The 19,619-nt window shown below is 38.8% G+C and overlaps 2 protein-coding genes across 3 annotated transcripts; both read left to right on the top strand.

Moving 5' to 3' along the window:
* Window positions 1–319: 319 nt before the first annotated feature.
* tfb2m (transcription factor B2, mitochondrial) lies at window positions 320–4,293 on the top strand. Of its 2 annotated transcripts, none has more exons than XM_053633411.1 (9): window positions 320–457; window positions 1,126–1,550; window positions 1,705–1,796; window positions 1,977–2,130; window positions 2,221–2,369; window positions 2,473–2,562; window positions 2,657–2,719; window positions 2,989–3,140; window positions 3,347–4,293. In XM_053633411.1, exons 2-9 carry the CDS (start codon window positions 1,142–1,144, stop codon window positions 3,534–3,536), a joined length of 1,299 nt encoding a protein of 432 aa, XP_053489386.1. In that variant the 5' UTR covers window positions 320–457; window positions 1,126–1,141; the 3' UTR covers window positions 3,537–4,293. The 2 variants fall into 2 exon arrangements, with proteins under 2 accessions (XP_053489386.1, XP_053489387.1); XM_053633412.1 differs by having other exon boundaries at window positions 338–457; window positions 1,129–1,550.
* Window positions 4,294–5,359: 1,066 nt separating this feature from the next.
* Window positions 5,360–19,405, top strand: cnsta (consortin, connexin sorting protein a). Its single transcript, XM_053633408.1, has 11 exons — window positions 5,360–5,576; window positions 9,775–10,131; window positions 10,623–10,762; window positions 11,244–11,274; window positions 11,420–11,506; window positions 11,626–11,731; window positions 12,027–12,048; window positions 12,614–12,695; window positions 13,086–13,621; window positions 15,898–16,030; window positions 16,143–19,405. The coding sequence occupies exons 2-11, from the start codon at window positions 9,792–9,794 to the stop codon at window positions 16,352–16,354; spliced, it is 1,689 nt and encodes a 562-aa protein (XP_053489383.1). The 5' UTR covers window positions 5,360–5,576; window positions 9,775–9,791; the 3' UTR covers window positions 16,355–19,405.
* Window positions 19,406–19,619: the final 214 nt, after the last annotated feature.

Here is a 19,619-nt window from a genome sequence, read left to right as displayed (position 1 = left end):
GATTGGTTAGCAGCTCAGACTCAGCCGCCTACTGCGCATTGTGGCTGTTCCAAATCACACACTACAATCATACTAGGCTGTTAAATGATTAGCGCGTGAGCTTTAAAATCCTCCCAGGTAAAGAAAACACACACACACAGTAGCGGTACTAAACACTACTGAACAGGGAACAGTTCGGGTTAGTACCTCAGGTTCTGAGAGACACTTCATGAGCGCGCGAGAATACAACACACGCATTGAAACGCGGCCCAATGAGATGGTTCTGTGGTTTATCCAATCACAGCGAAGTGGGGGCGTGGTCTATCAGAATACGGGTGGGGAAAAGTCAGCGTTGTTCGCCGAGCGTGTGTTCAATGTCACATTACAATGTTAGTGGATGTAGAAAGATGAAGCGAGCTTTTGTTCCTCACACCGTCCTGTGTTCTCCATCAGCTGTGTAAACTCACACACTCCACAGGTCGGAACACACTTATTATTATTATTATTATTATTATTATTATTATTATTATTATTATAAAGATTATTATTATAAAAAATAATCAGTGTTTTATATTAGCGGAATTAGCTCACGCGCTAGCTTAGCCACATGGCTAATTAAATAACGTCAACGTCAGACAGCTTGCCCTTTAGTTAGATTCTTCTGCTTTATTGTTATTAAATACATTATAATTCATCCTTAATGTTATTAAATTCATAAAAATGTACCCTTAATGTTATTAAATACATTATAATGCATCAGTAACGTTATTGTCCAACGTCCAAAGTTTCATAATCTGTTTAATTAGAAAATATAAAATCAGTCACGTGCACACAGTGATGTACATTAATTATAAATATGAATGTGAGGGATAATAAGTTATAAATATCGGTTATAAGTGATTATTAGAAATATAGACGTGACTAAATATGAATTATGCTGAAATTAAAAATAAATATACAAACACTGAAGATGATATGAATAAACAATTGGAAAGAAAAGAGAAAAAGGAAAGAAACAGTAAGGGACATAACGGAAGAATAAAAATAAAGAAGTAGGAAGCACGGAAGGAACAAAGGACAGATGAAGGAGAAAGAAACGAAAATAAATGTTTCCTCCCTCTCTCTCTCTCTCTCTCTCTCTCTCAGCAGTGAGAGGTCCATCATGTCCGTGTGTGGTAGGACCAGGGTTCTCCTGCGATGTGTGCAGGTTCTCTTAGGCCCGCCCCACGTGTCAGGTCAGCGTGCTCTCTCCTCCTCAGCATGTGGGTTCTCGGTGGGCGAGTGGAGGAGAACCTCAGTGGACGGGTGCAGGGTGGAGCAGGTGTCTCACTTCTCGGGAAGAACGTGCAGGAACCTCTCCGCTGCCGCCGCCAACTTCCAGAATCAACTCCGCCCCCTAAGCCGCTATGACCCGCTGGACCTGGGTGAGGTGGAGGAGAACACACGCAAGGCCCTCACCTGCAAACACCTGAGACGCTTCATCGTCGACCCTGAGCTCGCACGCGTGGTCACCGAGCACCTCACACCCGACATCGACGAGGGCAAGGCCGTCATATTCGAGTGCAACCCAGGTGTGTGTGTGTGTGTGTTACTGACTTACAAACTCGATCCAAAAGTGTTGTGTGTAATGTGATGTTATAGATGTGAAGATTAAAGGGTCATGATGAAGAACCTCACAAGTGTTTGTGTGTTTGTGTGTGTGTGTGTGTGTGTGTGTGTGTATAGGACCGGGTGTGTTAACTCGCACACTTCTGAACTGTGGAGCTCACAGAGTGGTGGCGCTGGAGAGCGATAAATCCTTCCTCCCTGAGCTGCAGGTAAACATCACAGATTCTCCATAACCACCTCATTAATGCCCCGTCCCATCAATGCCCCACCCCTCATTGATACTCCGCCCCAGTGACAACAGAGAAATGGGAAGGACTGAATATACTAAAAGTTTATTGCAGTTCTACTATAACACTGTGTGTGTGTGTGTGTGTGTGTGTGTGTGTTAGGAGTTGGAGTGTAAGCTGGATGGACAGTTGCAGGTGATCCACTGTGATTTCTTTAAGCTGGACCCGATTGGTCAGGGCAGCATGAAGCCTCCAGCCATGTTCTCCGAGAAACTCTTTACTGATCTCAGGATCTCTGAGGTGCCGTGGACAGCAGGTGTGTGTGTGTGTGTGTGTGTGTGTGTGTGTATGTGTGTGTTCAGATGCGCTGGTGAAGGTGATAATGTGATGGTGTGTGTGTGTTCAGACGTGCCGGTGAAGGTGGTGGGGATTTTGTCACAGAGGAACGAGAGGAACATGTTGTGGAAGCTGGTTTATGCTCTGTATGAGCGTCTGTCTGTGTTCCGCTACGGCCGAGTGGAGCTCATCATGTTCATCAGTGAGAGAGAGTACACCGTGAGTCTGTCTGTCTGTCTGTCTGTCTGTCTGTCTCTCTGTCTGTCTGTGTGTATCTGTCTGTATGAATCATCAGAACAATGTCTGTGTGTGTGTGAGACAGAAGTTGGCAGCGAGACCTGGAGATTACAGGAACTATCAGGCTCTGAGTGCTCTGTGGCAGATGGCGTGTGATATTGAGCTGCTGCACCAGGTCTGTTCATTTACTGCTCTACACTTCCCTCTACAGTTTGTTATTCTGATGATTCATATTCATAACTGTCGTGTGTATGTGTGTGTTTTATCAGGAACCATGGTCGTCTTTTGTTACAGCGTCGAAGCACGGAGGTCCAGCGATCCCTAAGAGCACTGTGAGTGAAACTCCTGTTCACACGTCATACACGTTTTATTCAAACTAACACACAAGTAATCTGCTGAGTGTTAATCAGTAATGTGTGTAAATGATAATGTGCGCACACATTTTTCTTAAATTTAAATCACTGTGACAGTACAGCACTCCTCCAGCAGGGGGCACTGAGGCAATGTTTCAGATTAAACACTATAACGAATAAAAACAAATCCTTCTAAACACTATACATGGAGTATTAATGTGTGTGTGTGTGTGTGTGTGTGTTTTCAGCATGTTCCTAATGATCACCTGTGCTTGGTGAGGATCACTCCTCGTGAGGATTTGTTCTCCTCCTCAATCACTCCCTTTAACAGCAGCACGTTGGTGATGATGGTCAAACAGTGTCTAACTAAACGCCGCTGCAGGCTCATCGACAAGCTTAAGTACGTCTCACACACACACACACACACACACACACACACACTCACTCAGATCACAAATCATAAAAATAAATGAAGTTATTGATAGTGAGAAATGCAGTTCCTGAGAATCAGCAGCGTGTGGCAGCAGCGTCACCTCACTCAGATACACAGCAGGGTTTACTGTGGAGATGTGATTAATTTGACTGACGATTTATTCCGGGATGCAGTTCGTGGAGCGCGGGCAGCGGCACAGACCTTCTGCTGCAGATGGGACTGTTTGAGGACGTGATGACGGGACAGATTTCCCCGAGGGAGTACAAACGTCTGTTTGAGCTGATGGAGAAATCAGAGGAGTTCACACAGAGCTGGCTTTACAACGAGATCCTGGAGAACACCAAAAACACGGGCTGTGGATAAGAACTACATGCTAACACACACACACACACACACACAGTTGGGGCAATATGATGATTTTATAGTGTTACGTTGCTTCAGAATCAGCATATTTATTGAATTAATTATGACTTCTAATATAGTCATGGAGTAATAATAATAAACTGGACATTATAATTCTGTTTAACCTCAATAAATCTGCACTGGTCTTTTTTTTTTAGGTGTAAAATAATGTTACTGTGAAAGCCTTCAGTAAATAAAATATTTTTAATAAACAATAAATTACCTTTCAAAAGCCAACATATACAACGTGATGTTACATATGGCAGCATACTTTATAACTTATTATCATCTTATAACTTTAATAATAAAAATAATACAGATTTAATTATCACACCGCTTCTGGAGTTATGAGGCTAATGTACTTAACAGGTAATGGAGGTCTATAGCCACCAGTTCAGCATGATGCTCTCAAACTGCATGTCTGAATCCTGCTAGGTTTCATCTGAACAGAACACAGTGATGATATTTTATACAAATCATATTTGTGCATTTTGAAAGTGCTGGAACCACTTCTGTAAAATGTGTTTGTATAAAATTAGAATAAAGTGGTGTTTCTTGTGCTGGTTATTTGGTACTCTTACACTCGCAGCAGTACGGGACGTCACACACAGTTTGTTTTGTAAGAAAAGATGTGTTTTTTTCTTCATCATTAATGTGTATATAAATTATGTGAATATGAACTTCTAATAAAAAGAGAATAAAGAAGTGTTTGCTTCTGCACTTTGGGGATTTATAAGTTAAATGTAATACTTATATAAGATGATAATATCGTTATAATTATTTTGTATGATGTGTATCGTGGATAATTATTCACTATTGTGTAATCTATTATAAAATCCTCTTCTGATATACAGTATTTATGTTGTCATTTAGTAATCGAAGTATAGAAGATTCAGTGTCTGTTTTTAAATAACTGATTTGTTACTGAAAGATGCTGATTCATTCTTTTGTAGTACAACTTACAGGTTGAATGAAGATCATTTTAAAGGCAAATTATTGACATCAAAAGGACAATTGAGTGAAATATACTTTATCCCATTTTCCCATTGCATTTTATAATTGAGTGTGATGTTTAAGACATTTGATAACTTGAAGTGCATTAAATCTGTAATTAGTCCAACATGAGAAGTCAATATTATTTGGTCACATTTATTTTTCCTTTTTATATATATATATATATATATATATATATATATATATATATATATATATATATATATATATATCGTTTTAAATTAGACTTTGTTTATTTCTGAGTAGTGTGCAGTACCACACTGTTTCCACTAGATGTCTAATTCATCACGACAAGTCTCTATATACGAACATATTTCGTTTAACTTCGTTTTGTGGTTCGTTGTTCGCTGGACCAATCAGATGTCGCGATTTCATCCGGGAGTTCTGGTCGTGTAACTAGCGAGCTAATTAAGATAGCTAGCGAATCATTCAAACAGATATATTTTATTGTAAAGGAAAAGCCCCCAACTTATCGTACTAAATGTATTTGTCGTTAAAGAATAAAAGATCACAACAACACGCAATGGCTGCTGCAGACGAATTATGTTAGAGCTTTAACAAAGATAGCCACACGATAATTTAGCTAATCTGGAAAGCGGGTGCTCATGGGTGGCGTAGTTTTTAATACAAGGATCGTTCTACCAGAATTAACGAAAGAAAATACTGCGATGTCGACTGCTTGGTTAAAAAATTTAACATATCGCATGAAAATTATATATTGCATATAATTTATTATTCAAAACGTTGTTGTTGTTGTTGTTTTTTGGGGGGGGCATTATAAATACGCTAAAGTGGGTTAAAGAAAACTAGAACTGAAATGGCTGGGCAATTCATTTCCGGGTATTTCCGTGACGTAAGCGCTGGGAGAAGGTACCCGGATGGATGTCAGGAAGCGCGATGCAGAGCCGCAGATATAAACAGTGAGCGGTTTAATGTGTGTTTTTAACGCGGTGTGTTGGATTAATCTCATCTGGAGCTAACACATCTGTGAGTTTTACACTTTATTTCTGTACAGAGAAGATAAACGGAAGTCAGATTGCGGAAATGAATCCACAGATGGGGTGAAAAGAAAGTAAATTAGGTTTAAAGGTGTAAATGCAGTAAAGGTTCTGTAGGCTATGTAATCCGCCTGTGTGCATATTTCTATTTATTATGTGTTTATAGTGTACATTAATATACATTGCTATTGGGTCATAATAAAATTATTATTATTATTATTATTATTATTATTATTATTATTATTTATCTCCGTTACTAAAATGAGATTATACCTATATTGCTTTTATTAACGCGATAATGTTTTATGTTTATGTAACAGAATAAAATTTGTCTGTGTGAGATTTAGAGCAGAGACCGTGATCACAGAGCTGCTTAATGCTCTCACACACACACTGTACACATACAAACAAACACACTCAGGAGAGAAATGTAGGACAGACACACTGAAATAAAGTTTGTTTAATGTTTGACGTTCGATATTCTCGGATATGCGGAAATTAAGGGACCGTCTCTAAAGTTACATACGACATTGTTATACACGTTTCTAACTTCAATAGCATTTGAAGGGAATGACTTACAGTCATATAACCAACTGGAAAGTGTTCATCTAGGTGTCCGCTATAATGCACACCTAGATTAGATTTTTGATATTTAACAAAATAAACTATTAAATCATATGTAAATATTGCCATGTATTTCACTACAGAATGGGCTCATACACAAAATAGCCATAATTTAAAGCTCAATAGCATTTGAAGGGAATGATGTACAGTCACACAATCAACTGTAAAGTGTTCATCTAGGTGTTAGGTATGATGCACACCTTTTAGATTTCTGATATTTAATAAACTAAACTATTAAATCACATTTAAATTTGACATGTATTTCATTACTAAATAGGCCCATACACAAAATGACGTACAGTCATGAAGCCAACTGTAAAGTGTTCAGCTAGGTGTCACCTACAATGCACATCTTTTAGATTTCTGATATTAAAATAAGATATTAAATCATATACTGCTTGGGGTCATACACAAAATATACCATAATTTAAAGCTCAATAGCATTTGAAGGGAATGACTTATAGTCACACACACACACACACACACACACACACACACACACATATATATATGTGTGTGTGTGTGTGTGTGTGACTATAAGTCACACAATGACTATAAGTCATTCCTACATGAATGACTATAAGTCATTCCTATAAGTCATTCCCTTCAAATGCTATATGTAGCCTAACCCTATATGTATGTATGTATATGTATGAATATATATATACCCATATATGTATGTGTATTATATAATGTGTGTGTGTGTGAATATGTATTAATATATATATATATATATATATATATATATATATATATATATATATATAATGTGTGTGAATATATATATATATATATATATATATATATATATATATATATATATATATATACACATAATATATTTCATTAATAGGACATCTATTTTTTGAAGAAAACCATTCAATCCAGTACGGGTCATTTTGACCCCCTTTGTGCATTCGTGAAGGGTTTTTTGGTTCATGCATTGTAGGGTGCATCATACCTGACACCTAGCTGAACACTTTACAGTTCGCTTCATGACTGTACATCATTCCCGTCAAATGCTATTGAGCTTTAAATTATGGTATATTTTGTGTATGGGCCTATTCAGTAATGAAATACATGTCAAATTTAAATGTGATTTAATAGTTTATTTTATTAAATATCAGAAATCTAAAAGGTGTGCATCATACCTGACACTTAGATGAGCACTTTCCAGTTGGTTGTGTGACTGTAAGTCATTCCCTTCAAATGCTATTGAGCTTTAAATTATGGTATATCTTGTATATGAGCCCATGCAGTAATAAAATACATGGCAATTTTTATATATGATTTAATAGTTTATTTTGTTAAATATCAAAAATCTAATCTAGGTGTGCATTATAGCGGACACCTAGATGAACACTTTCCAGTTGGTTATATGACTGTAAGTCATTCCCTTCAAATGCTATTGAAGTTAGAAACGTGTATAACAATGTCGTATGTAACTTTAGAGACAGTCCCACATATCCATGAATATCGAACATCCAACGTCAGACCAACTTTATGCCAGTGACAGAAACGCAGGGTTTGTGCACAGGTAAACTTCCCTGCAGGGTTTTATTCTTTACTCTTTATATTAAAAGTAATATTTAACTCCAACTCCATCTAAACTTCTGTGTTATGAGTTTGTTATAGTTCCTGAGTTGATACATTATTCTGTCCTCATGTTTCCTCAAACTACAGACCTGATGCTCTGGGAAGATTACAGAGACCTAGCCTGAATTTACTGCATCTTTTAAAAGGTGTTGTTTTAGTTATGACGCAGAACAGACATTAGTAATATCGAAAAAGTAAAATAAATAAGTTTACTAGACCGTAATGAAATTTTTATATGACTGTCATCACCTGATTAAACAAATAAAATGAAATAAAAATTGCAATATAATAAAAATACCCTGTAATGTGTGAAGGACACGAGTGCAGTGTGATTTGTTTATTGAGGACCATCTGAGACTCGGGGTCAAAGTTCATCTGCAGTATAAAACTAGTCAGAGAGAGAGAGAGAGAATTATAATGATTATTATTATTATTATTATTATTATTATTATTATTATTAAGAGGCAGACAGGACTCTTCGGTAAAGCAGAAGGTGTGTGTGTTTGATTATTTTTCGTCTTTTCCTGAGTTATGATTTATTAAAGTGACACTTTCACCTCTTCAGCCCTTCTAGTTATTCTAGTTACACTCGTTTATCTAAAATTTCTATCTTTCTGTTGCACAAGTCTATACATGCGTGAGACGATAATTGAGCATCAGATAAACGTCTGTCTGAGTCTCGCTCTGTCTGAATATTCACAGTATTCCTCTCTCACACTTCCTCTCAGTGTAGGGAAGAAGAGAAGTGCCCTACTCCTGTAGTGTTGCTGAGTCAGCAGTAATGATGTATTTAATGATTAATGAGACATGTCCTTCACTTCCTGTTCAGTTACAGAATCACAGCTTTCATCATGTCAGAGTTCAGACTATCACAGTGCTGTAGTTTTACCCTTACAGCTCACACTTAGTGCTGAATATAACACCATACATGCTTAAGGTTTATATTCATTATTCCTCAGGTGTAGTCCATGAAGTGCTGATTGTGAAGAGCTGATTGTGAATTTACAGTTAATCTCATGTTTGTGTTTGTGAGTAACAGTAACAGAATATTATTCTGATTGGACGTTAATAAAGAGTATATTTATCAATACACACACGGCACTGTTTTGCAGAAAGAAGTCGGGGGGGACAGACTCCGAGTGTAATGTCCAAAACCACAAACACACAGGAACGGCCAAGGGTGTGGGGCTACACTTATGCTATATGTAAATCATTCCAGTTTTTCCAGAATGTCAGTATTTTTAGGAAAAATACAAAGACTTTAAACAAATTGGGGAATGTTTTTTAGGCTATACATTGACTCTACAGTAATCCTGAACTCTTTCAGCACACTGTTGGGAATTTTAGGCATAAATGTAGTCATGAGAGCGTGTAAAGAGTATCACATAAGCAGTACTGCATTACTGGTGACTGTCCTACAGCTGCTGTTCTTAAATGTACCTAATTATTTTAAAAATATTCATTTGTGTTTCTTTATTTGTTTGTTGGAGTTATATACTTCTGTCATGTAATGAGGTCATCTCTGAGTGTGTGATGGAGAAGTGTCAAACTGAGCAGGTGTGTGTGTGTGTGTGTAATTTACACAGTGATGTTGCGTAAGCTCATGGTGGTGTGTATTGTCTCAGAGGAGCAGTTACACAACATCAGTGTTCATTAGGGGGAGAAAAAAACACCCATTATGATTCTGTAGGGGTGGGGATCTGCCTTCTGATTGGCTGGGCCCTGTAGGGGCGGGGCCAGATTTACACCTCACTGCTCAGTGGTGTGATTTCTGCAGGATTTCTTGCAGTAGAATAAATAGAAATTGTCCTTTTTTCTGTAGGTGTGAAATATTTATGAGATATTTAGTGTTTAACTAAACTAAAGTGAGCTTTCAGAGACTCAAGTAGTAGTGGTGTGTGTTTGTGTTTGTGTGTGTGTGTGTGTGTGTGTGTGTGTGTGTGTGTGTGTGTGTGCCCACCCTTCAGGTGCTCTGTGTGTGTGAATGTGTGTATGTGTGTTACTCATGAACGAGGGACGGTGGTCGAGTGACTCAGACCTGCAGAGTGAAGTGGGTTCTACCAGAGTTCCAGACCCGAACCAGAACCAGCATCAGATCCGAATGCTGGAGGAGGAGGAGGAGGTGCGGGGAGGACACGCCCGCCTCCATCACGACCTCCACCACAACCTCACAAACAACACTGGAGCAGGAGAAGAAGAGGAGGATGAAGAAGAAGATGGAGGTTCCAAAATGGAGGATGAGGATGAGGAAATGGACAGCACCAGTGGAGCCTGTTCTCCTGAACTGATGCGAGATTCATCATCACTGAGCTGCAGTCCCTCAGGTACACACACACACACACACAAACACACAGGTGAGTAATCTGATCCAGTAATGATGCAACACACTGTTATTGTAGAGTTAATGTCTGTACTTCTGAGATGTTATGTGAAGCAGTGCAGATGCTCCTCACAGAAGACAGTCCCATAGTTCTGCTCAAACTCTGCAAAATAATTATTATAGAAACATGTTATATATATATACGGCTGCAACAAAAACCTCATGTTCAGTTTTTTTCACGAGAGGATTAATTCACTGCGTTATAAGTTCTGCATGCCAGTTAATAAAGTGTTATAGATGTTTATTTATAGTGTGTAGTGTTCTATATGACATAGTTTATAATTATTGAGTCCCTTCAGTTCGGCTTCATTCAGTCAGGATTTTAATGAATTATATTCAGTTTTGTGAAGCATAAAACCCAAATAAATTATTACACAATAGTTCAGTTACTGTGTGTGTGTGTGTGTGTGTGTGTGTGTGTGTGTATTTTTACAGTGTGTGAAGGTCCTCTGAGTCCTGAGGAAATCCCGGTTGGTGTTTTTTCTCCTCGTGATCTCAGTCGCTGCGTCTCTGAGACTCTGCGTGTGTTAGAGGAGAGAGGAGACGATGCTGCACTGCCACAACGCCTCCATCAGGTCTCCCTCCACCTTACCTCCTCCACCTACACCTACCATTCTATATCTCCTCCATCTACACCTCCTCCATCTACACCTCCTCCATCTATATCTCCTCCACCCACACCTTTTCCATCTACACCTTCTCCACCCACACCCTTTCCATCTACACCTTCTACACCCACACCCTTTCCATCTACACCTTCTCCATCTGCATCTCCTCCATTCACACCTTTTCCATCTACACCGTCTCCATCTGCATCTCCTCCACCCACATTTCCTCCACCCACACCTTTTCCATCTACACCTTCTCCACCCACACTTTTTCCATCTACACCTTCTCTATCCACACCTCCTCCATCCACACCTTTCCATCTACACCATCTCCATCTGCATCTCCTCCACCCACACCTCCTCCATCCACACCTCCTTCTCTTATCCCTCCATCTTCACCACCTCTAATGTTGTATCTGAATGAATCTTATGTTGTGTGTAATTACAGATTGCTGAGTGTCTGGTGCAGGAGGAGGACTGTATCCTTACTCAATTACTCTCCTAATCCTGCTCTATTACACACACATATTTGAATTATTACCATATTAATTATCATATTTAAATTCTACACTTGTATTCAATAGTGCATCAATAGCGGTGTATCTTTAACCGTGCTGTGTGTAGATGAGAGAGCTGTGCGCTTCCTCCAGCTGGAGCGACTGTACCACGAGAGAGTGCTGTCCAACATCACCGCCCTGCAGGAGACATGGGGTAACACATACACATACACACACGCACACACAAATACACACACATGCATATGCACATTTATTCTTAATACTGCTTATTTATTATGTTTTTTAAATTCCTTCTCTCTCTCTGTCTCTCAGTGAGCAGGTGGAGGTGTAGAAGGTCTGTAGAGAACTCCCTTCCTCACTGTAATCTGAATTCAGAACATCTGGACAAACTGAAACACATCTGCATGACACACAGACAGTGAGTGTATACACACACACACACACAAGATCACAAACAGAGTAAAGTGTGTGTGTGTGTGTGTGTGTGTGTGTGTGTGTGTGTGTGCTATCTGAGCTGTGTACTAGAGTTTCAGTACTGAGGGAAATGTGCATTGCTAATATTAGACTCTGCATCTCTCTCTCTCTGTCTCTCTCTCTCTCACACACACACACTCAAAGGAGCTTACGTCTACAGTACAGTAACCAATTTAAAAAGAGGATTTTATTTTATAAAAGTTCTGACGGACTGTTTTATGTCATTTCCTGTTTTGCAGACCGACTTGGAGCTCTGACACGGTGAGAGTGTGTGTTTGTGTGTGTGTGTGTGTGTGTGTGTGAGAGAGAGAGAGAGAGACAGACACTTAACTACTGTAAACACACAGACCAGAGAGAGAGTATATTTTTATTGATATATTTGTAGTATATAGTGCAGATCACATTAAAGTGTTAAATCATATTAAAACTGGTAGGTAAGTTACTTTTTAATTTGTGCTTTTCTGCACAATTCTGTGCCATATTTAATAAAAAGGTAACTGTCTCAGTATAAAATATTTATCACTGATGCGTCTCAGTGCAGCTACAGTTTATTTAATATTTTATTTACTTCATTTATTTATCATCCCTAACACTAACTAGCGTACGTTCTGTATGTTATACACCAGCTAACAGCACATTCAGAGGTGTTGTGATTGGTCCAACAGCCGACCAATCAGCAGCTTCGCACATTATAATTACAGCATACTCGCACACTCTCTTTCTTTCTTTGAGAATGAATATTGTGTTATTATAATTATTATTATGCAGACTGAAATCCTTGTCTGTCGAACTTTGGTCTGTGCGTGTGTGTGTGTGTGCTGTTCAGTGTGAGCTGGTGCACAGGATCAGTGTGAACGGTGAGAGCTGTGGAGAGAAGAACATCACATCAGAATCTCCATGCAATGACAGTGAGTATCCCCCCCCACACACACACAAACACACACACAACACAAATGGGTTCATAGAGAACATGTTGTAATGTTTTGCATTGTATAAGAAGCTGTGTGAAGGGGTGCGTGTGTGTGTATGGTGTGTGTTACTTGAACATCACATGGCTCGGCATTGAGTTGCACGACCTCATTTCACTTTCTCTCTCACTCAGACACTCAGAGTGGCTGTCATTTATTAATAGCACCAACTGCAAAACTATTGGCACCCTTCATTAAAAAAAAAATGGGTAAAACAAAGTTTAGAATGAGGGATATCTTTATAGTTTTAATTCAACACAATATATTGTCAGTTCAGTTTTTTTTATTAGTGCAATTCTTCTTTAAAAACAATAGTTATTTCTCGGTCAGAGTCGGGGATGTTGGAGCAAGATGATGTCTCTCCCAGTGAAAGTGGCACTGCCTATTTGGCCCAGCAGAGGGAGCCTACACATGTCTGTGACTCCGCCTCCAGTCCGCCCACTTCTTCTCCTCAAGCCCCACCCACCCTGGTAATGACAGAAAGCTCCTCACCGGCAACTATCAGAGAGGAAGCCGAGAAACAGTGTGACAGAGAACAAGAGAGTGAGGGAGAGAAAGAACAGGAGACAGAGAGGATACCTCAAGAAATTGGAAAGGAGGCGGAGCCTGGAGGAGGCAGGATGGAGGTGGAACTTGAAAGAGATGGGATGGAGGTGGAGCCTGTAGAATCTGACCAAAAGAGAGAAGAGGGAATGACAGAAGGAGGAGTGGAACCAGTGTCTCATGCTGAGCAGGATAAAGAAGCAAAGAAACAGGAAGAGGAACAGGAAGAGGAAGTGGAGGAAGCTCTGGAGCTGGAGGAGGAGCTTCAGAGGCCAGAGGACACCATATTGGATGACCTCGCCAAACGCATCCAGGTGGAGGAGGTGAGGGAGAAATATAAATCAGTACATCTGTTCAATTAAATAAGAAAAATTATAAAGGCTTAAAAATACAGTATAATAATTTAAATAGCTTAAAAAACAACAACAACAAAATAAACCAAAATAAGCAAATAACACTATCTGGAGTAATTGTTAAAATGGAAAATGAACATAAAAGCTGTTGGATGAAAACATGCGCACACACACACAGGCACACACAGAGTGACATTTCCTCAACAGTGTGTGTGATTTAGTCGGGCCACGGTGTGTGATGTCACCGTGATGTCACCCAGCTGAATGAGTGCAGTGTGAGATGTGAGATGCAGATTTCTCCCGAGCTGCTGCAGTGACAATGAACTCTTTCAGCAGGATAAACAGCTCAGGAACAGGTCACATGATCAGTGCCATCGCTCCCGCTGGACTGAAACACTGAACACGTGACACATAAAACCTAAATGCTGCTGAGAATGGCTCACATCGTTTTATTCATTTTTATATATATATATATATATATATATATATATATATATATATATATATATATATATATATATATAATGTATATGTATATGTATATATGTAAATGACCCAAAATGGACATTGCGAGTTTTAATTTGTAAGATAAATGAATAAAACAAAAGAGGTGAGTTTCTCTCATGGGGTCATGACCCCGAGTTTGTGAATACCTCATCTAATCACACATTTCACTTATCCTGATAAATCCCCCGACCTGGTGGTGAAGACAGGGCGGGGAACAGTGTGTGCAGTCGTGTTCGCAGGAGATTCTGATAGATTTCAGTCCCAGATTTCGCACAGATAAATGATGGAACATTTTGTAAACCTGATGGAAAAATCATGGTTCTCTGTAGAGCACTCAGACTGGACTTTAGTTATGCTGTGGGGTTCTCCGGCGTCAGCTTTTATCTGTAATGGAGCTTTAATGGGTGTTTGTAGGAAGTGTGTGTGTGTGTCTGTTGTTTTTAAATCTTATGTTAGTAGTAAACTAAAACCACATGAGCAGCAGATTACTGTAACTCCTGTTGCAGGTGATTTACCGTAAACTCCCTAATACATTTCAAAGTTTGAAGAAAAGACTGACCTTGAGTGGATGGAAAAAGACAGGTGGGTGGGTGTGTGTGTGTGTGTGTGTGTGTGTGTGTGTGTGTGTGTGTGCAAGATGTGCTGAGTTTTAGCTCTGGTTTATTATTATTAATATTTTTCACCAAAGCCACAGTGGCACTCCCTTTTAACCTTTTAAATTTAGCACACTAATGCTGTATAATGGCATATTTCATTTTGGTTTGTGTGTGTGTGTGTGTGTGTGTGTGTGTGTGTGTGTGTCGGGAGGGGGGGGGGGTAATGATTAGAGGTAATGACCGAGTACAGGTGTAGGTGTTTTGAGTGTTTGAAGTGATGTTATAATGTTTCATTTAGACACACACACACACACACACACACACACACACACACACACACACGGCAGTAAGTGTTCTGTTATGTTCTCGGTGGTCGTGTACAGACAGTGATGATGAGGATGTTGATTTAATGAATGATATTTATATTGTAGGGAAAAGCCGACTCTGAAACTCACTGATCACCTCACTGTCTGATTATTATAACATCATCATAAATAACATCATCATAAATAACATCATCATTCTGGACTTGAGTCAGTTAAAATATAAAGTCCGGTATTACTTACTGTCTCCATCTCTTCATGTGTCTGCACCACTCACACTGACTTTAATCCAGCGTTCATTTATACTAATATTTATTTATTATTTAATATTTACTGGGTTAATGATTATTTCAGTTACCTTTACTTCAGCATGATGTCATCTTTTAAGTGTGTACAGCACTTGAAACTGAATTATTATTATTATTATTATTATTATTATTATTATTATTGTTATTATTATCTGTAATGAGCCACATATATGTATCCTAAAAACGAACATAAAAAAGAGAATCAGACATCAAACTGATCAGACTACACTGGGTAAGTTCATGTCTGTCTGTCTACCTGTCTCTCTCTCAGCCTGTCTATCTGCCTGTTGATAGCACACACTGAAATGTATGAAAAAATATCAAACCAGCTGAGTGGAGGTGCAGACTGAACACCTTACTGCTCTTATACACACGGCCATCTAGTGGATAAACAGTGTGTGTGTGTGTGTGTGTGTGTGTGTGTGTGTGTGTGTGTGTGTGTGTGTGTGTGTGTGTGTTTCATTTACTTAGTGTGTTGACTTTCTAACGGTGTGTTCTACTCTCGTCCTCAGATCACTCCTGCCTCAGGCCTCATCTCCATCCTGAAGAGAAGAGTCCGTGACGGAGGAGATGACACTTCCTCCACAAACAGACAGACTAAACGCAGAGTCCGTTTCCACGTTCCTGACGACGGCCTGGAGCATGGTACACACACACACACACACACACACACACACACACACACACACACACACAGAGAGTAATGAAGTATATCAGACCTGTAATATGAGTCTCAGTCTCTCTCTTCAATATACAGATGAGGTGGGTGGAGACTCCTGGCTCCTCCTGCTCCTTCTGTGTCTGGTGACCGTGGTGATCAGTGTGGGTGGGACTGCGTTATACTGCGCATTTGGCGACGCCCACTCGAGTGTGTGTACAGACTTTTCTCACAACATTGATTTCTACATGGGGAAGGTGCAGCGCAGCGTGGACGACATCACGCACTTTTTCTCCTCTTCTAGCTCGTAGCCTCCATCTCTCTCTCTCTCTCTCTCTCTCTCTCTCTCTGTATAATGTATCTCTCTCTCTCTTTATCCATCCCTCCATTTTTCTATCTCCATCTCTCTCTCCATCTGTCTCTCTACCTCTGCCACGGTCTCTCCATCACTCTGGATCAAAAGATGAGAGACGGAATGAAAGGATGATTTTTCAGGGTCTGACTGGAGTAGCGGGTGTTGATGATGTCACAACTCTGTGCTGGTGTTGATGTCCCGCATTATTTCCCGGTGCAGCATGTCATTTAAAATCCTCTTATTTAAACTTCCTTAAATTAGGTGTAATTGAGAGAGAGTAAGCGGTATTTCTGAAGTTTTTACCTTAGCAGGAAAGTAGCATGTACAGATTTTGAGGCGTCAAATTGGGCGGAGTATGTGACCTTTCTAATAGCGGTTCTTTTTGCTTCTTAGCATTTAATCATCTGTTTTAACACAATATAATTGGTTATCTATCGTTAGCTTGCTACCAAACTTGGCTAGTTGCATAACGTCACACAGCTACTGCTGCAGACGTAACGTTAAAGTTGGCTAAATAAAAACGTTAGCTGGCTAACGTTAGCCCAGTGTTAGCCATTACGCTGTGTAATTACAGCTGTGTAGTTCCTCTCAAGGTTTCTTCCTCTTAACATCTTAGGGAGTTTTTCCTCGCCACCGTCGCCACCTGGCTTGCTCAATTGGGATAAATTCACACATTTAAAATCTGTATAACGTGCTTATATATTTCTGTAAAGCTGCTTTGAGACAATGTCTACTGTAAAAAGCGCTGTACAAATAAAAATTTAATTGAATTAAGTACATTGTGTATATCTAGTCAAAGAAGGCTAGTAGTGATATCATACTCTCAAGTTTTGTGATTGGCTGATTGAATTGAACTTAAGCTCTGCCCATGGCAAAATCTGTATGTGCAGGAATTTCATATCATTTAACACTACACACTTTTAAGTCTTCATTTTTAAGTCTTAAGAATATTGAGTCTTAGCGTATTACTTATAGCAATTTCTGTTTTCAACCTTGATAATTATCATGATACTGTGGAGAGTCAAATAATGATGTATAAATTGATATTTGTTACAGATTTAAGTGGTTAGGATTAAAATATGTTGTAATATAAGGGACAGAAGAGCAGTATATATAGTAAAGAATGTTTTAATGTAAAGATTTTAAGAGTAGTGGTATGAGGAGAGACAGATTGTGTTATTTAATGCTGTTTTTGCAAATTGTGCTGTGTGTGTGTGTGTGTTGTGGTTGAGGGGGTGCGATGTTTCCTCTACACTGTGATCTATTTTTTAAAAAAAAACCACACAACATTAATGTATATTTGACCTTACAGTAACAGGAAGCTGCAGGCTAAATAACGGCTAACAGACGGTTCCACACCTGCAGCACTGTAGCTAATGGCTAGTGAGCAGGAATGCTACTTGGTTAGTCTGATCTTTGACAAATAATTTACAATAATAACACACAAAAACTGAATCAACAATAATAAATAAATGAGCTAATCCTGTTGCTTTTGCTAAATAAGTTCAAAGGAGTAGTTTTTGTACAGCAAGTCTAGTTTGCTACTTTAAGAGTTAGCCTATTGACTGTAATGCTAATTAACATGTTAGCCAATTTGCTATAATGCTAGTACCTGGGCTAGCATGTTTGCTGTAATACGGTTTCACAGTTTGCCCCATTTGATATTGTGCTATTTTTCATGTTAGCATGTCTGCTATAATGCTAGCTCCTGTGTTAGCCCGTTTGTTTTAATGCTATCGCCTGTGTTAGCACGTTAGCTGTAATGCTAGCTCCCATGTTAGCCCGTTTGCTGTAATGCTAGCTCCTGTGTTAGCCTGTTAGCTGTAATGCTAGCTCCCGTGTTAGCCCGTTAGCTGTAATGCTAGCTCCTGTGAGTATTTATTGACAGACACAGGTGGAGTTTTTGCTGATTGTAGATGAGAAACATGTTCTACTGTGTGATTTGTATTAGGTGACTTATTTTACAGTATTTAATTAAATATTGATAATAAATCATGGCCGAGGCTTCGCAACTCCTCAGGCTGAACACACAATTTAAAAAAACAAACATTTTGAATTCATGTTGTGTGTGTGTGTGTGTGTGTTTATGTTTATGTTTATTGTCTGTGGTGTAAAACTGTAGTGGGTTTAAAATTTCTCTGAGCACAGAACACACATGCACACGATGTCTTAAAACCTGCTGGATTCCTTTTCAGTAGAATCGCAGTTTTGGGGAAGAGATCGGATTTTTATTGTGATTATTGTTGTGTTTATTTGCACGCGTCCTCTGGCCGGATCAGACGGCGGTGTTCTCAGTATTTATTTTAACATAGGACAAAAATCCAAATCTGAATTTATTGGTTGATAATGACGTCATCTTTCCTTCCTGCTCTGTTCCTCTGTAAATGTTCATCAGTAAGGTTTATTTCATCTCCTCAGATCTAAAGATAAATGATCATTTCATTTTACACTAAAATATGATTTTGCTGTATAAAATTATTGTCTCCTCAGAGCTCAGACACTCAGCAAGGCAAAGCTCCACTCTGATTGGCTGTTAGACTCAGCCTGTTAACCAATCAGATGGCTCTACCTTAATGTATACGTGTGAGTGGATGCAGTTCTGGGCATTAATTACTGTATAGATGATGTTGAGTAATGTTATAGCGTGTTATATCATGTTTAAGACGGGTGTTTTTACTGAACTATCGAGTGCTTAGAACCGTGTTTATTACTGTTCATCTACATATTTAATTAAAAATAATCCAAAGAAATCAAATATCAATAAGAAGGAAAATCTTACTAAAGGAAAAATGTTACTCCAAACACCTCAGTTTTTCTGTGTTTAGTGTTTTTTTTTGTTTTGTTTTGTTTTGTTTTGTTTTTAATTACATTAATTACTGAAATTTCACCCACATTATTTCTGTCTGGTTCTAAGTCCTCGATATGATGTTTTTTTCTCCCCGTATTGTAAAAAACATATATATTAAAGGGGAAACACACAGTTCTTAATAAATCAGTTTTACTGTCAGGAGTGAACAGTGTTTGTGTTTTATTTGACAGATTCTTATTCCCAATCTCAGCGTTTTTTATTTAACATGATTTATTTAACAGAACATATTTACAAATCCTTTTCACACCACGCTTCTCAAAGTGGAGTCTTCTTATTTAAAAAGAAAATATTTTTTTAGGTATGGAAATCACAACCCATAATTTTAAAATGTTTATATTTATTATTATGTTCT

This window comes from Ictalurus furcatus, chromosome 9 (assembly GCF_023375685.1).
Source record: "Ictalurus furcatus strain D&B chromosome 9, Billie_1.0, whole genome shotgun sequence".
Taxonomy (NCBI): Eukaryota; Metazoa; Chordata; class Actinopteri; order Siluriformes; family Ictaluridae; genus Ictalurus; species Ictalurus furcatus.
The sequence above is the reverse complement of the archived record's forward strand: the minus strand, read 5'-3'. Positions and strand labels throughout refer to the sequence as shown.

Excerpts from the sequence above, each read along its gene's own strand:
- tfb2m (XM_053633411.1), top strand. The coding sequence starts at position 1,142 with ATGTCCGTGTGTGGTAGGACCAGGGTTCTCCTGCGATGTGTGCAGGTT. Across the intron at positions 2,720-2,988 it reads CAGCGATCCCTAAGAGCACT|CATGTTCCTAATGATCACCT; the intron begins GTGAGTGAAACT and ends GTGTGTTTTCAG. Across the intron at positions 3,141-3,346 it reads AGGCTCATCGACAAGCTTAA|TTCGTGGAGCGCGGGCAGCG; the intron begins GTACGTCTCACA and ends TCCGGGATGCAG.
- cnsta (XM_053633408.1), top strand. The coding sequence starts at position 9,792 with ATGTGTGTATGTGTGTTACTCATGAACGAGGGACGGTGGTCGAGTGAC. Across the intron at positions 10,132-10,622 it reads ACTGAGCTGCAGTCCCTCAG|TGTGTGAAGGTCCTCTGAGT; the intron begins GTACACACACAC and ends GTATTTTTACAG. Across the intron at positions 12,696-13,085 it reads AGAATCTCCATGCAATGACA|AGTCGGGGATGTTGGAGCAA; the intron begins GTGAGTATCCCC and ends TTTCTCGGTCAG.